A 16,128-nucleotide genomic window follows, 5' to 3' on the forward strand; every position below is an offset into this window, starting at 1 on the left:
TATTTGATACATCAGAAAAGCAGAACTTAATAGTTGGTACAGAAACCTTTGTTTGCAATTACAGAGATCATACGTTTCCTGTAGGTCTTGACCAGGATTGCACACACTGCAGCAGGGATTTTGGCCCACTCCTCCATACAGACCTTCTCCAGATCCTTCAGTTTTCGGGGCTGTCGCTGGGCAATACGGACTTTCAGCTCCCTCCAAAGATGTTATATTGGGTTCAGGTCTGGAGACTGGCTAGGCCACTCCAGGACCTTGAGATGCCTCTTACAGAGCCACTCCTTAGTTGCCCTGGCTGTGTGTTTCGGGTCGTTGTCATGCTGGAAGACCCAGCCACGACCCATTTTCAATGCTCTTACTGAGGGAAGGAGGTTGTTGGCCAAGATCTCGCGATACATGGCCCCATCCATCCTCCCCTCAATACGGTGCAGTCGTCCTGTCCCCTTTGCAGAAAAGCATCCCCAAAGAATGATGTTTCCACCTCCATTCTTCACGGTTGGGATGGTGTTCTTGGGGTTGTACTCATCCTTCTTCTTCCTCCAAACAAGGCGAGTGGAGTTTAGACCAAAAAGCTATATTTTTGTCTCATCAGACCACATGACCTTCTCCCATTCCTCCTCTGGATCATCCAGATGGTCATTGAAGTGTACCTATGATAAAAACTACAGACCTCTACATGCTTTGTAAGTAGGAAAACCTGCAAAATCGGCAGTGTATCAAATACTTGTTCTCCCCACTAAGTAATTTCAAGCCTTATGCATACAGTTTTGTTGAATAGGAAATACATCAAATATTTCATATTTTCATCATATTTGTACTGTGTAGTTGAGCTTGTGTCCTCAAAAGTGACTACACCTCAGCAATTTATAACTATTTTTACCAGAAAGTTTAGATTTTACCCTTTCTTTGAGTGTGCAGCATTGCGAATTATTGTTTATGGCCCTCTCATTATAAATAATTACTTTTGGAGATTACATTTTCGATTACATTTAGTAACATTTAACTTGTTGATATAATCTGTACAAATTTGGGAAAACACATTGTGACAGATAATATATATTTGAAATTGAATGCTTTACTTAGAGCACTTATAATAACACATTAAAATCAGTTACAGTAAATTGGCCTTACCCATGTTTTCACATAATTCAACAACTGTTCAAATGCAAGGCAAATGGCTGATCTCCACCACTATAATACAGTACAGGTATGAATCCTCATTCACAGTTTTATTCTTAACCCATTGCCAAATGAAATAAATCAGGACAGACCACTCAAACATTCATTTAATTAATCAATTTGAATAGTTATGCACGCTCAAGTTCTGTTTTTTCTTCTTCTTATTTCTTGTTTGTTTCACATCTTCAAATTGGTAGGCATGTTGTATAAATCAAATGATACAAACCCCCAAAAAATCTATTTTAATTCCAGGTTGTAAGGCAACAAAATAGGAAAAATGCCAAGGGGGGTGAATACTTTCGCAAGCCACTGTATCATGATGGAAGATCAAGGTGATTGCCATGTAAAATACATTGTCCAGACTACATCAAGAGCAGCCAGCTGTGAATGAGGTGGCTCAGTTATAGTTTTACATGAAGAACATTGCACAGCAAGCAGCCTTCTCTACTTCTGCCTGAACAGAACTGAGAGAGCTGCAATGCTCCTGTCCTGACCCTCTATTTTGCTTTTAATATCTGTGTAGATGTGTTTATGTTCATCTGTTCATCATTCTGCAAATAGTGGCTTGTCAAACCTTTAACTTAAAGTGCACAAAGAGTAGGAAACAGCATACAAAGTTGTTCAAGTTGGGCAACTACTGTACAAATGTTCTGCGACTGTAAAGTATCCCTTTATTTGCTTGGTGTTAACAAAAATAAGGGTCGGTACAAACATGGAGAGGCAAAGGCTTTTAAATGGTAATGAATCTGCACTGCAAAACAAACCTATATGCGTTATGTTCTACATTTCCAAGCCTACTTGAGAAATTAGACAAACATCAGACCGTTTAAATTAATTTATTGACTTAGAAATGGGTAAAAACTCAACCAGTATAGTACAAACTTTCTTCTCATGTGGTTAGGGTGTTGCATAACAGTGTCATTGCTTTTGAGACATTCTTGCATTGCTTCATCGCTCAACTCTTTGAACATGCTACAACTTAGCCTGGGTGCCAGTCACTTTCTGTTCTCTTGCCAATCCAATTCCATAAGGAGTTGGCAAGAGAGCAGAAACAGACTGGCACCTAAGATAGCTACAGTATTCTCAAAATAACTATGCTATCTGGCAATATTTATGAATAGTTATCTCAGTACAAATGATAATAAACCAAAAGTCCATATTCCGTTAGCAGGTGTACTACATTTTGGCTACAAGAAAGGCTTCAATAACATGCAATGATGAGACTTAAAAAGGAATTATATGCATTGAACTGTACATTATCGGTGCAAATGCATTCAAAGAAATACCATTACTGTGATTGTCTAGGATATGGCAGGATATGTTGAAAGAAATGTTGCAGCTAAATTAGTCTTATTTTCTGCTCCCGAGTGGCGCAGCGGTCTAAGGCACTGCATCTCAGTGCTTGAGGTGTCACTACAGACCCCCTGGTTCGATTGCAGGCTGTATCACATCCGGCCGTGATTGGGAGTCCCATAGGGCGGTGCACAATTGGCCCAGCGTTGTCCGGGTTTGGCCGGTGTAGGCCATCATTGTAAATAAGAATTTGTTCTTAACTGACTTGCCTAGTTAAATATAAATATCAGCTGTTTTGGGGCATTAATTTAACTTGGGCAAATCTTGCCAGCATATAACTATATTTTTTTTCTCTGACAGTGACTCCGTTAAAAAGCCAAACATATTCTTTAAAATTACAGTACATCTTAATGTAAAAAAAGGGTTTCAGATATTGATATGGCTCACTTTAATATTTAAATTCCACAGAAAGATGGCCAGTATAAAAACAATGAGTACAAATGTCTCCAGTATCCAGCTGGTAGGCAAACTATGGTGGCATATTGCTCTGAAATAATTCCTCTCCCAACAGGCCAGTTAAAATGGAATTGCACTGTCAAGAGTAGTAGGCTAAGGCCCAGTTCTCTGTGACATTTTAGAGAGACATTTGCATACGCCCACACACACACTCACACAGAGCACAAAGGATGAACATTGAGAGAGAATTGACATTGACTAAGGAAAATAAGTAAAATAAATAAATTGATGATTAAAGGTTAAATATGTTACATTTTGAAATCATGGGGAAATATATAGTGGAAGATATTATTAAAGGGTGATTAGAGTAATGCAGTAAGAGGGTTAACAATGTGTGATTAAAGTAATGCAGTAAAATAGTTAATGTTATAATGTTGTTTGCTTTAAGGTATGATGCATACAGACTGTTTGTTAAGCTTAGAGGAACAAGGCCTTAGGGCCTGTAGGAGGTTGATAATGGAAGGCTATAATGTTGAAATGTTGTAATGATTAAATGTTCAATTTGTTGGATATTTAAGAGGTAATGGGAGTAATTAGTTAGGTTGGAGAGGGATTGTAATGGGGCCAAGTGGGGAATGGTAATGTTAAAAAATGTTAGGTTAATAAGGTATATTAAGGATGTTAGCTTGACCTGGAAATCTCCAAGTTAGAACGGTTAGGGGTGAAGCGGATGGACGTCCTGCTTAGGTGAAAAAAAAAGTGGGAGTTAAGGGGGCTGAAAAAGCACCTTTTTTAACGATGGCCGCATTAGGTGTTAACCACTGGATGCGTCATTGGGGTAGGCGTTAACCACAATGAGTTAGCAGAAAGAAAAAGGGAGGGTATAAAACAGCTATGATTTTTGGGAGAGAAGGACTCTCTTTGAGCTTGCCAGAATAGTCTGTTGACTGCTGGAAGAAGATTTTTGCTTTAGCCTTTTAGCCTACAATGTTTTTTTTTTTAGTATACTTATATTGACATTTGTATTATACCCAGTTAAAAGTAAAATTCTAGGAGGAATCCTTAAGGTTACCTCATTGATAGAGGTGTGGTAAAGTAGCTGTTAGAGTTTCTAGATGCCGTCTGAGGGACTGATCATCCTGAGGGGGGAGTCAAAAAACTGTTTAGGTAAAAAACAGTTTCTTGTTATTAAATATTGTGCTTCTCATAAAACTGTCACAGACAAAAAACATTTTATTGGCACACCCCAACAGGGGTTTAGTTAAGGGCGCTGAAGGTTGTCTATCAATTTAATTTACTGTCAATTTTTGCTTATTATTGATTTGTGATTGATTGGGACTATAGGTACTGAGTTCATTGGTAGGAGTTGTAGGGAGGGGTCTCTGGGCTAAAAGCCAACCCAGAGGATGGTGACCTGCTCATAGTGTGCCGAAGTTGACACTCTGGCCCGGACGATCCTGAGAAGGCGCCGGGTTTATAAGGTTCAGGGTTAGGGAGCATAAGCACTCTACTTCGGGGATGGCCCACTTTACTGTAAGGCCCTTACTGTTGAGCTTGAGGAACAGTCCCTAGCTGTAGGCTAGCTCAGTGGTAAGGCAGAGCGGCATCTATCAGATCTGTAGGGATTAATGAGGATTGATAACTGACCTGCTATTGGGTAGGCAGGGGCGAGTTGAATTGTTAATCCTACAGTGGTGGTATTTTAGCTTTGACAGCACCTTAAAAAAAACAAGAGGAGTGTATCAGTTCACATGGACTTTTTAATTCCTTAAAAAATTAAGAAATATTATGCCTAATCTAAAATACTAAAAGGAGATCTGGTGCTTGTTGGGGGGTACGGTGGAGTCTGAGTGTGTGCTAGTGGCAGACCTGGGTTCAAATACATGAACTCTTTCAAATACTTTGAGTGGAGTGCCACTTTTGGGACTTTTCTATTCCCATTGCATTCCATTCCAACAGGCAAGCTCAATCAAGCACAGCTAAAGTATTTTAAATTGTTTCAAATAGTATTTTAATCCCGGTCTGCTAGTCCCATGGCGCTGGCCTCACACGTTGGAATCGTCATCTGTTACGCTGGGGTTGGGAGAGTTAGAGATCTCTTTGAAGAATTCATCATCTTTCAGCATGCTCTGGAAACAGTCAGGAAATGCAGGAAAAGAGGAATTAATACTAGAGAAGAAATGTAAGAACCCCACTGAAATATGCCCATAGTTATATTTATGTCACAAAGGCCTCTTATACCCTAAAATATTGTTAGGTACAACTATTTGGATAGTCCCTAGATGTTTTAGAGATGTTCAATACTCTGTCAACAACATTTGAACTAACTATCCACTAACCCTAAGCCTCAACCTTAACCCTTACCCTAAACTTAACCGTTACCTTAGCAAGCAGTTGCTTATCAACAGATAGTTTGTTGATTGTATGAACATCTGTAGATCATCTATATGGGACTATCCAAATATAGTGTGACCTACTGTTAGCCACAAACCATATCAGCATAACACTCAAGCACAGTTAAAACAGGAAAAAAATAAGATAGATTCCTTCATACCGTCAAGTTTTGGATGCCCTCAGAGAAGGCTCCGATCTGCCTCACAGTTCCCTCTGAGTCCTCCATCTATAATAACAGATAAGGTTTGACACTCAACACCACTACTAAGAAGACCTGTTAGTAACCCTGTTAGTGTTCAGCTGCTCTGAAAGAATACACAAACTAGGCACAGTGCTGCCATCTCCTGTCACGGTAGTGAATGACCAGAAAGGTCTATGTAATACAGGCAAACTCTAAACATTGAGTAGAGAACAATCTAAAGGTGGAGGTTGAATGTAAGTATTGATGTGATGACTTGTTATGTGTACTGAGCACAATGCCACCACTACAGAGAAATGTCTTGCCAACAATGAGCATAGGAGTTGGCAAGACAGCACAAAAAGATCTGGGACCAGACCAGTAGTTGACCTGCTCTAGCCGGTCCAGGTCATCCTCGTAGAGCTGGAGTTCATAGCCTTTCTGGAAGCTACGTCCCTTTGGCATCTCCACGTCCATGGGGCAGACATACTCCTCACTGTCATCCTGCCTTTTCTTTCTCAGGCTGCCGAAGCTCCCAAACGACATCTTCCTCGGCTGGTGGGAACAGATTATTTCTCAACTGAGACTAAAGTTCATAACCAAAACCAGATCAAACACATGAGAACCATTCTTACCACAGCCAAACCGACGTCTTCCCCTTCTCCATCACTCCTCACCTACAGTAAAACCATGGCTGCATCCAAAATGGCACCCTATTTCCTATATTGTGCACTACTTTTGACCCCTACCTTGACCTTGGCGGTGGCGGTGAGCAGGGTGTAGTCAGGGTTCTCCAGACACTCCTGTTTGAGCCCCTGGGCCTCAGAGCCCACCAGCAGGTTGAAGTGGGTGGCCAGGTGCCTCCGCAGCAGTGTCTTGTTGGGGGGAATGTTCAGCAGCAGGGCCATGGTCTCCACGTTGAACCGAGGCTCCAGCACCTGGGGGAAGAGGCAACATTGTGAGATGTGGGATAGATTTTCTCATTGTAAGATAAAATAAAAAATATTCAACGTTTCAATGATGAAATAACCCACTGTAATTTCTACGCAGTCTATCTGGTTTTAGTCATTAAAGTTTAAACTGAAGCAGTAAAAAAAGAAAAAAAGAAAAAAGAATTGGATCATTCTTTCTCACCATGAGTCCCCCGTGGACGCCGCTGCCCCTCAGGTTGGGGGCGTACTCCGCCAGGTCTACTGATCTCAGCCACTCCATTACTCTGTGATTGGTCCACTGGGAGATCTCTGCTGGTGTGATGTTGTTCTGACCAATCAGGAGACAGAGAAAATAATGTTTATCAACAGAACAAATGACTGAGCGACAGGATTTGATAACACTTGTGTAGCTTGAAGAAGTGGAGAACGACAAAAAGGGGACGGTACAGTAACTATAGAAACGGTGGAAGGTTCAAAGTGCCACCATGGCGCATCGATAAGAATGCAGATGAAACGAGATGACGCAGGAATCCAAATAGTGGGGTTTTATTGCACACAAACACATGAGCACATGGGGTAGGTAACAACACATCTGCCACGCTGATCCTCAACACGGGGGCCCCTCAGAGGTGCGTGCTCAGTCCCCTCCTGTACTCCCTGTTCACCCATGACTGCATGGCCAGGCACGACTCCAACACCATCATTAAGTTTGCTGACGACAAAACAGTGGTAGGCCTGATCACCGACAACGATGAGACAGCCTATAGAGAGGAGGTCAGAGACCTGGCCGTGTGGTGCCAGGATAACAACCTCTCCCTCAGCATGATCAAGACAAAGGAGATGATTGTGGACTACAGGGGGAAAAAAAGAGGACTGAGCACGCCCCCATTCTCATCGACAGGGCTGTAGTGGAACAGGTTGAGAGCTTCAAGTTCCTTGGTGTGCACATCACCAACGAACTATCATGGTCCAAACACACCAAGACAGTCGTGAAGAGGGCACGACAAAGCCTATTCCCCCTCAGGAGACTGAAAAGATTTGGCATGGGTCCTCAGATCCTCAAAAAGTTATACAGCTGCACCATCGAGAGCATCCTGACTGGTTGCATCACCGCCTGGTATGGCAACTGCTCGGCCTCCGACCGCAAGGCACTACAGAGGGTAGTGCGTACGGCCCAGTACATCACTGGGGCCAAGCTTCCTGCCATCCAGGACCTCTATACCAGGCAGTGTCAAAATTGTCAAAGACTCCAGCCACCCTAGTCATAGACTGTTCTCTTTGCTACCGCACGGCATGCGGTACCGGAGCGCCAAGTCTAGGTCCAAAAGGCTTCTCAACAGCTTCTACCCCCAAGCCATAAGACTCCTGAACAGCTAATCATTGCTACCCAGACTATTTGCACTGCCCCCCCACCCCCACCTTTTACGCTGCTGCTACTCTGTTTATTATTTATGCAGTCACTTTAACTTTACCCACATGTACATATTACCTAAATTACCTCGACTAGCCGGTGCCCCCGCACATTGACTCTGCACCGGTAACCCCCCCCCCCCCCCTTTAGTTATTTGCTTAATTTGTTTTTACTTTACACTTATAAAAAAATCTTTAAAAAATGCATTGTTGGTTAAGGGCTTGTAAGTAAGCATTTCACTGTAATGTCTACACCTGTTGTATTCGGCGCATGTGGCAATTTTTTTTTTTTTTTGATTTCATTTAAAGGATGCAGGATAATGTTGTGGATAGGTCGCATTTTGAAGCTTGATGGTTTCGGGCACAGCGTCAGCATCTCTTGAGGTTCTGGATGCAGTTTTCCTTCTGGTCATTGGTCATCTGGCTGAAGTGTGCACATCTACTAATGAGGTGATCAGCAGAATAGCAGTGTGCACATGTGGGTATACGGGGTGATGATGGCTGACCAGTCTGGTATGGAAGATTTAGTGCCTTGGATGGACCTGCGAGGGGAGTGATGGTGTTGCCCTGAGTGACGCTGTTGACCTGACGCTGTTGACCTGACGCTGTTCTGTGTCTATGCAGGCACCTCTGCCTGGAGCCAGGTGGCAAAGTCTGGTAGGTTGTAGGATATAGCACCTGTGTTGGATATACAGATTAAATGCTTGAATTCGCTAAACTGCTCAGTGGGGAGTTTCTCCAACAGGAGCTCAACATGTTTATTGTCCATCACGCACAACATAGAAAAGGAAAAAACAAGTTGGCTGCCCCATGCATTCACCAACAGTAATAAGGAATACTGGAGGGAGAAACTGCTGCTTAAATAGTCAAGGGTGCTAATGAGCAAAGTGAAGACAGGTGAGGTGAGTGGCAAGGGAGGGACATGGCCAGAGGTTATGGGTGAGGACATGAGCCTTCACAACAGTAACAGTAGCATTGACAAGTGTTCATGAATGCCTGGAACCAGGGTTGTGTTCATTAGGGCACACACCAGAAAACGATTTAAAACATTTGCAACGGAAAGCAAAAATCAGCCCTGTTTCAGTCCGTTTTCTTTGGTTTGTTGCTTAATGAAAACTACCAGTGGTCCAGTGGCCCTACCTCATCGGAGGGCCGTCGGCGCAGGCAGTTGGGCTCGTAGTTGTTGAGGCGCAGCACCTGAATGGCTCTCTTGATGCTGAGGTGGTGGAGCACACTGCCCACCTTCAGAGACAGCAGGTCATCCTGACAGAGGACACACAGGAACAAGAAATGTTAACAAGAGTAATATGTCAGGTCAGACGGAAAAAGCTGTCAGGAGTTAGTGATGAGTTTTTCATTGTGCAAAGAAAAAACAACCACCCAGCAGGTAAAGTCATATAATCTGATGAGATTCTACTTGATTGTCTTGACCGAAGTAATATCAAGATAACCGTTTTTTTTCAATCGCTTTGGTGCCATTTTCACAAGTATTCGGTGAATCTTCAAAACTCTTAGTACAAAATGCCAAACTGGTAACACTTGTAACGCAGCGAGTCTTATGTTCAAAATATAGGTTTACTGTGAAATACCATGAGAAGATTGATTTAGTCACTGAAACACAACAATTTTCTCAATTTAGTTGTTTTAACGAGTTAATCCAATAACAAAAAATAAAAGCTACATCTTTGAAAATTGCCCTTTGAATGTAACATGCTACAGTACTGCAACTTATAGTATATTACACTGTTATCACTGTAGGCAATACACTTGCACTACCCATCAAAATTGACTGAAAATATAATTTCCATAATTTCTATCCCATGTGTGATCAAACGTGTGGTCTTTAAAGACATCTTTCACAATCATTGATGCAAATTTTTTTGATGTATTGTTCAGATACACTGAGTGTACAAAACATTAAGAACACCTTCCTAATGAGATGTCCATTGGGTGGTGGACCATTCTTGATACAAATGGGAAACTGTTGAGTGTGAAAACCCAGCAGTGTTGCAGTTCTTGACACAAACCGGTGCACCTGACACCTACTACCATACACCGTTCAAAGGCACTTAAATCTTTTGTCTTGCCCATTCACCCTCTGAATGGCATGCATACACTATCCATGTTTCAATTGTCTCAAGGCTTAAAAATCCTTCTTTAACTTGTGTCCTCCCCTTCATCTACACTGATTGAAGTGGATTTAACAAGTGACATCAATAAGGGATTATAGCTTTCACCTGGATTCACCTGGTCAGTCTATGTCATGGAAAGAGCAGGTGTTCATAATGTTTTGTACACCTAGTGTATAATTGCAACATAGGTGTACTGTAACACATTAAACAAATGAAAGGAATGAAAGAAACATAACGTTTAGCAGGCACTAGTTTGCATCAAGCACTCTAACGCTACTCTCTGCCATAGGTTCTCATCGACATTGCAGTCAATGTCCACATTGTTCATTCACCTGGGGAAAAACCTTTTGGCATGGCGAATCCAAGCCTGACATTGATCTGGATTGATGTCATTGCATGCCTCACCCATGGCCTGGAGGAGGGTCGCCCGCTAATAGGGATGGCAATCATACACCTTCTACCTGGATTGTAATCATGCATTGTACACTGCTCAAAAAAATAAAGGGAACACTTAAACAACACAAATGTAACTCCAAGTCAATCACACTTCTGTGAAATTAAACTGTCCACTTAGGAAGCAACACTGATTGACAATACATTTCACATGCTGTTGTGCAAATGGAATAGACCACAGGTGGAAATTATAGGCAATTAGCAAGACACCCCCAATAAAGGACTGGTTTTGCAGTTGGTGACCACAGACCACTTCTCAGTTCCTATGCTTCCTGGCTGATGTTTTGGTCACTTTTGAATGCTGGCGGTGCTTTCACTCTAGTGGTAGCATGAGACGGAGTCTACAACCCACACAAGTGGCTCAGGTAGTGCAGCTCATCCAGGATGGCACATCAATGCGAGCTGTGGCAAGAAGGTTTGCTGTGTCTGTCAGCGTAGTGTCCAGAGCATGGAGGCGCTACCAGGAGACAGGCCAGTACATCAGGAGACGTGGAGGAGGCCGTAGGAGGGCAACAACCCAGCAGCAGGACTGCTACCTCTGCCTTTGTGCAAGGAGGAGCAGGAGGAGTACTGCCAGAGCCCTGCAAAATGACCTCCAGCAGGCCACAAATGTGCATGTGTCTGCTCAAACGGTCAGACACAGACTCCATGAGGGTGGTATGAGGGCCCGACGTCCACAGGTGGGGGTTGTGCTTACAGCCCAACACCGTGCAGGACGTTTGGCATTTACCAGAGAACACCAAGATTGGCAAATTCGCCACTGGCGCCCTGTGCTCTTCACAGATGAAAGCAGGTTCACACTGAGCACGTGACAGACGTGACAGAGTCTGGAGACGCAGTGGAGAACATTCTGCTGCCTGCAACATCCTCCAGCATGACCGGTTTGGCGGTGGGTCAGTCATGGTGTGGGGTGGCATTTCTTTGGGGGGCCGCACAGCCCTCCATGTGCTCGCCAGAGGTAGCCTGACTGCCATTAGGTACCGAAATGAGATCCTCAGACCCCTTGTGAGACCATATGCTGGTGTGGTTGGCCCTGGGTTCCTCCTAATGCAAGACAATGCTAGACCTCATGTGGCTGGAGTGTGTCAGCAGTTCCTGCAAGAGGAAGGCATTGATGCTATGGACTGGCCCGCCCGTTTCCCAGACCTGAATCCAATTGAGCACATCTGGGACATCATGTCTCGCTCCATCCACCAACGCCACGTTGCACCACAGACTGTCCAGGAGTTGGCGGATGCTTTAGTCCAGGTCTGGGAGGAAATCCCTCAGGAGACCATCCGCCACCTCATCAGGAGCATGCCCAGGCGTTGTAGGGAGGTCATACAGGCACGTGGAGGCCAAACACACTACTGAGCCTCATTTTGACTTGTTTTAAGGACATTACATCAAAGTTGGATCAGCCTGTAGTGTGGTTTTCCACTTTAATTTTGAGGGTGACTCCACATCCAGACCTCCATGGGTTGATACATTTGATTTCCATTGATAATTTTTGTGTGATTTTGTTGTCAGCACATTCAACTATGTAAAGAAAAAAGTATTTAATAAGATTATTTCATTCATTCAGATCTAGGATGTGTTATTTTAGTGTTCCCTTAATTTTTTTGAGCAGTGTATTTTACAGTATTGTACTTATGATTTCCATACGAAAGTGTATGGACTCACTGTTGTCCCTTTGGATAAAAGCATCTCCTAAGTAAATGGCATATTTTACAGTATTAAAGTACTGTATTGGCCAATTACATTTGAGTAAAGCAGTGTAAACCCCCCCATCAAAAACACCCCAGCAACTCAATTTTGGATTGATGTTTACTGTATAGGGGATGCATTTGTTACATAAAGATCTTGTTGATATCAGATTTCTTTAAACCAGTAAAATCATAATAGTCATCATCATAATAGTACATTAGGTTTTCCTACTTACAAAGCATGTAGAGGTCTGTATATTTTATCATACGTACACTTCAACTGTGAGAGACGGAATCTAAAACAAAAATCCAGAAAATCACATTGTATGATTTTTAAGTAATTAATTTGCATTTTATTGCATGACATAAGTATTTGATCACCTACCAACCAGTAAGAATTCCGGCTCTCACAGACCTGTTAGTTTTTCTTTAAGAAGCCCTCCTGTTCTCCACTCATTACCTGTATTAACTGCACCTGTTTAAACTCGTTACCTGTATAAAAGACACCTGTCCACACACTCAATCAAACAGACTCCAACCTCTCCACAATGGCCAAGACCAGAGAGCTGTGTAAGGACATCAGGGATACAATTGTAGACCTGCACAAGGCTAGGATGGGCTACAGGACAATAGGCAAGCAGCTTGGTGAGAAGGCATCAACTGTTGGCACAATTATTAGAAAATGGAAGAAGTTCAAGATGACGGTCAATCACCCTCGGTCTGCGGCTCCATGCAAGATCTCACCTTGTGGGGCATCAATGATCATGAGGAAGGTGAGGGATCAGCCCAGAACTACTCGGCAGGACCTGGTCAATGACCTGAAGAGAGCTGGGAACACATTCTCAAAGAAAACCATTAGTAACACACTACGCCGTCATGGATTAAAATCCTGCAGCGCACGCAAGGTCCCCCTGCTCAAGCCAGCGCATGTCCAGGCCCGTCTGAAGTTTGCCAATGACCATCTGGATGAACCAGAGGAGGATTGGGAGAATGTCATATGGTCAGATGAAACCAAAATATAACTTTTTGGTAAAAACTCAACTCGTCGTGTTTGGAGGACAAAGAATGCTGAGTTGCATCCAAAGAACACCATACCTACTGTGAAGCATGGGGGTGGAAACATCATGCTTTGGGTCTGTTTTTCTGCAAAGGGACCAGGACGACTGATCCGTGTAAAGGAAAGAATGAATGGGGCCAAAAACCCATCCATCAGTGAAGGGCATTGAAAACCTCCTTCCATCAGCAAGGGCATTGAAGATGAAACGTGGCTGGGTCTTTCAGCATGACAATGATCCCAAACACACCGCCGGGGCAACGAAGGAGTGGCTTCGTAAGAAGCATTTCAAGGTCCTGGAGTGGCCAAGCCAGTCTCCAGATCTCAACACCATAGAAAATATTTGGAGGGAGTTGAAAGTCCGTGTTGCCCAGCGACAGCCCCAAAACATCACTGCTCTAGAGGAGATCTGCATGGAGGAATGGGCCAAAATACCAGCAACAGTGTGTGAAAACCTTGTGAAGACTTACAGAAAACGTCTGACCTGTGTCATTGCCAACAAAGCGTATATAACTAAGTATTGAGAAACTTTTGTTATTGACCAAATACTTATTTTCCACCATAATTTGCAAATAAATTCATAAAAAATCCTACAATGTGATTTTCTTGATTTTTTTTTCTCATTTTGTGTGTCATAGTTGACATGTACCTATGATGAAAAGTACAGGTCTCTCTCATCTTTTTAAGTGGGAGAACTTGCACAATTAGTGGCTGACTAAATACTTTTTTCCCCCACTGTATAAAATGTTCACAATGCACTCATTAGCATTTAGTTAGCATTCTCGATGGGATTTTACATGTACCTATTAGCATTGCTAACCTTTGGATTACAGCGACTCAGTTGTTTGAAAACACCGCCCCTTGTGTTCAGTGACAGTATTACCAAATATCCCAGTATGGCACAAGGTCTGTATGAATGTATGACAATCTGGATACCACCCAAGCCTAATATGTTTACCAAGTGGTTTAGTTATTATAAATTAAAAGGTGAAAGGTGTAATATGCAGAAATCATTCAGCCATTTCCTGGTTGCAAAAATTCTAATAGTTTGCCTAATTTCAGTTTGTGACAAAACAAGAAATGTATAGTATAGAGAATCATTGTACCATCTAAAACACTGTGAAATACCTTTTTAATAACTACAAATATTGTCAATTCAGCTGTTTGAAGCTGGTGTACAAAACCAAAAGTAGAAGACGCAAAAACGAAACTTAAGGGAAGCATAGAAATAGCTCACATAGAACAGATCTACCACATCTTAGACTTTCGTTCAATGAGAAGAATGGATCTATAACTAACATTTCTATGCGGATTTGGTCAGGTCGCCCAAAAAGTTACATATTACAGCTTTAAGAGCAGTCAGATTAAATAATAGCAAAATGTATTTTCACAAATGAGAAGACAATCATATCAAAAGTAATGTGAGCATTGCGAAAAGTAATAACTTTATATGAACATGTATTGCAATGTGAAACATGTATTTCTAGATGAAACAATGATTAAGTTTGGTGAAAAAGTGACGGTTTGATGATCTGTTTTGAGTTTTGTATTAAGCGTTGTAAAAATGCACCACATACTTGTGAAAATTGAACGAAAGCGATTGAAAAAAAACCGAATTGTAGTGTGGTGCATGGCTAGTGTTTTTGTGAGCCGTCTTATATCAAGCCATTGTGTAGTGATTGTGTCCATACAGGGTGAGACGAGGCCTTCTCCAGTGTTACTAATCCATGCTGTACAGTCTGTTCAGCCTAATGTGAACTAGCAGTGTGATCATTAGGCCCAGAGCCATACGGTATATATCTCTATCTTTGGCTCTGATCAGACCCATCCATGCATGGCCTGAGGACAGGAATGTTTGTGTGTGTGTGACACTCACTACTGTCATGTAGTGCAGCATGCGGCCGTCCACCCTCCCCTCATCAAACTGGGTCTTATACTGAGGCAGGCCAATGTCATCCAGCCACCCTGAGGAAGGAGACGAGAGAAGGGGAGAGGAGGCGAGAGAGAGGGTGAGGAAGGGTGAGGGGGTGAGAGGGGATCTGCCAACCTGCCAGTCAATTTCGCCATTAGAAATCAAACAATCAAACTTGCATTTTGAGAGCACTTTAATCAAATGTATAACTAGTTAACTAGATTACAATTCATTCGAAACGCCCACCATATCATTTAGACAACATGAGATGACGTAAGGCATAGTGAAACCCCAGTATAAAACCTTGACTGCCATTCATCTACTCACTGGTCACCCAGTTGTAGTTCAGTTTGCCCTTGTTGTCGTCCTCCTCAGATCCCAGAGCCTGCAGGGCCAGTTGGAGCTTCTTCCTGTGCAGCAGGTGTTTGATGCCCAGCTCCTAAACACACACACACAGATAACAACCACCCAGAGTCAGTGTATTATACCCCACACCCCCAGGCCAGAACAGAGACACAGTTAGCTTGACAACAAGGATTATTTCCATCCATTTGATGAACTGCTTTCAACAGCTTACCAAGTACAGTATGTTTTGCCAGAGTGGCTACATAGTTCAAACAGAGGAAGGTTCAAAATAAAGTGCTGTGAATATTTGATGGCATGTATGGAATCTGAACATGAAATCTGATGCTGAGATGCACCATGCTTCAACAATTCTGCCATAATATAGAATACTTTTATATGAATGAATGAATTACACTGAGTATACAAAACATTAAGAACACCTGCTCTTTCCATGACATAGACTGACCAGGTGAATGCAGGTGAAAGCTATGATCCCTTATTGATGTCACTTGTTAAATCCAATTCAATCAGTGTAGATGAAGGGGAGGAGACAGGTTAATGAAGGATTTATAAGCCTTGAGACATGGATTGTGTATGTGTGCCATTCAGAGGGTGAATGGGCAAGACAGAAGATTAAAGTGCCTTTGAACGGGGTATGGTAGTAGGTGCCAGGCGCACCGGTCTGTGTCAAGAACTGCAACG

The 16,128-nt window shown here is 42.7% G+C and overlaps 1 protein-coding gene across 1 annotated transcript in view; it reads right to left on the bottom strand.

Annotated features, from left to right (window-relative positions):
* Nucleotides 1-3,932: 3,932 nt before the first annotated feature.
* LOC311136862 (liprin-beta-1-like) overlaps nt 3,933-16,128 on the bottom strand; it is a 77,369-nt gene continuing 65,173 nt past the window's right edge. Inside the window, exons 19-26 of the mRNA XM_084171167.1 lie at nt 15,409-15,520; nt 15,046-15,134; nt 8,986-9,108; nt 6,638-6,763; nt 6,253-6,441; nt 5,894-6,058; nt 5,486-5,551; nt 3,933-5,060 (exon numbers count right to left, since the gene is read on the bottom strand). Coding sequence (XP_084027293.1) covers nt 4,977-5,060; nt 5,486-5,551; nt 5,894-6,058; nt 6,253-6,441; nt 6,638-6,763; nt 8,986-9,108; nt 15,046-15,134; nt 15,409-15,520 — 954 coding nt within the window. The 3' untranslated portion in view covers nt 3,933-4,976. The remainder of the gene's footprint in view (nt 5,061-5,485; nt 5,552-5,893; nt 6,059-6,252; nt 6,442-6,637; nt 6,764-8,985; nt 9,109-15,045; nt 15,135-15,408; nt 15,521-16,128) is intronic.

The sequence above is a fragment of the Coregonus lavaretus genome, assembly GCF_964263955.1.
Source record: "Coregonus lavaretus genome assembly, chromosome: 11".
Taxonomy (NCBI): Eukaryota; Metazoa; Chordata; class Actinopteri; order Salmoniformes; family Salmonidae; genus Coregonus; species Coregonus lavaretus.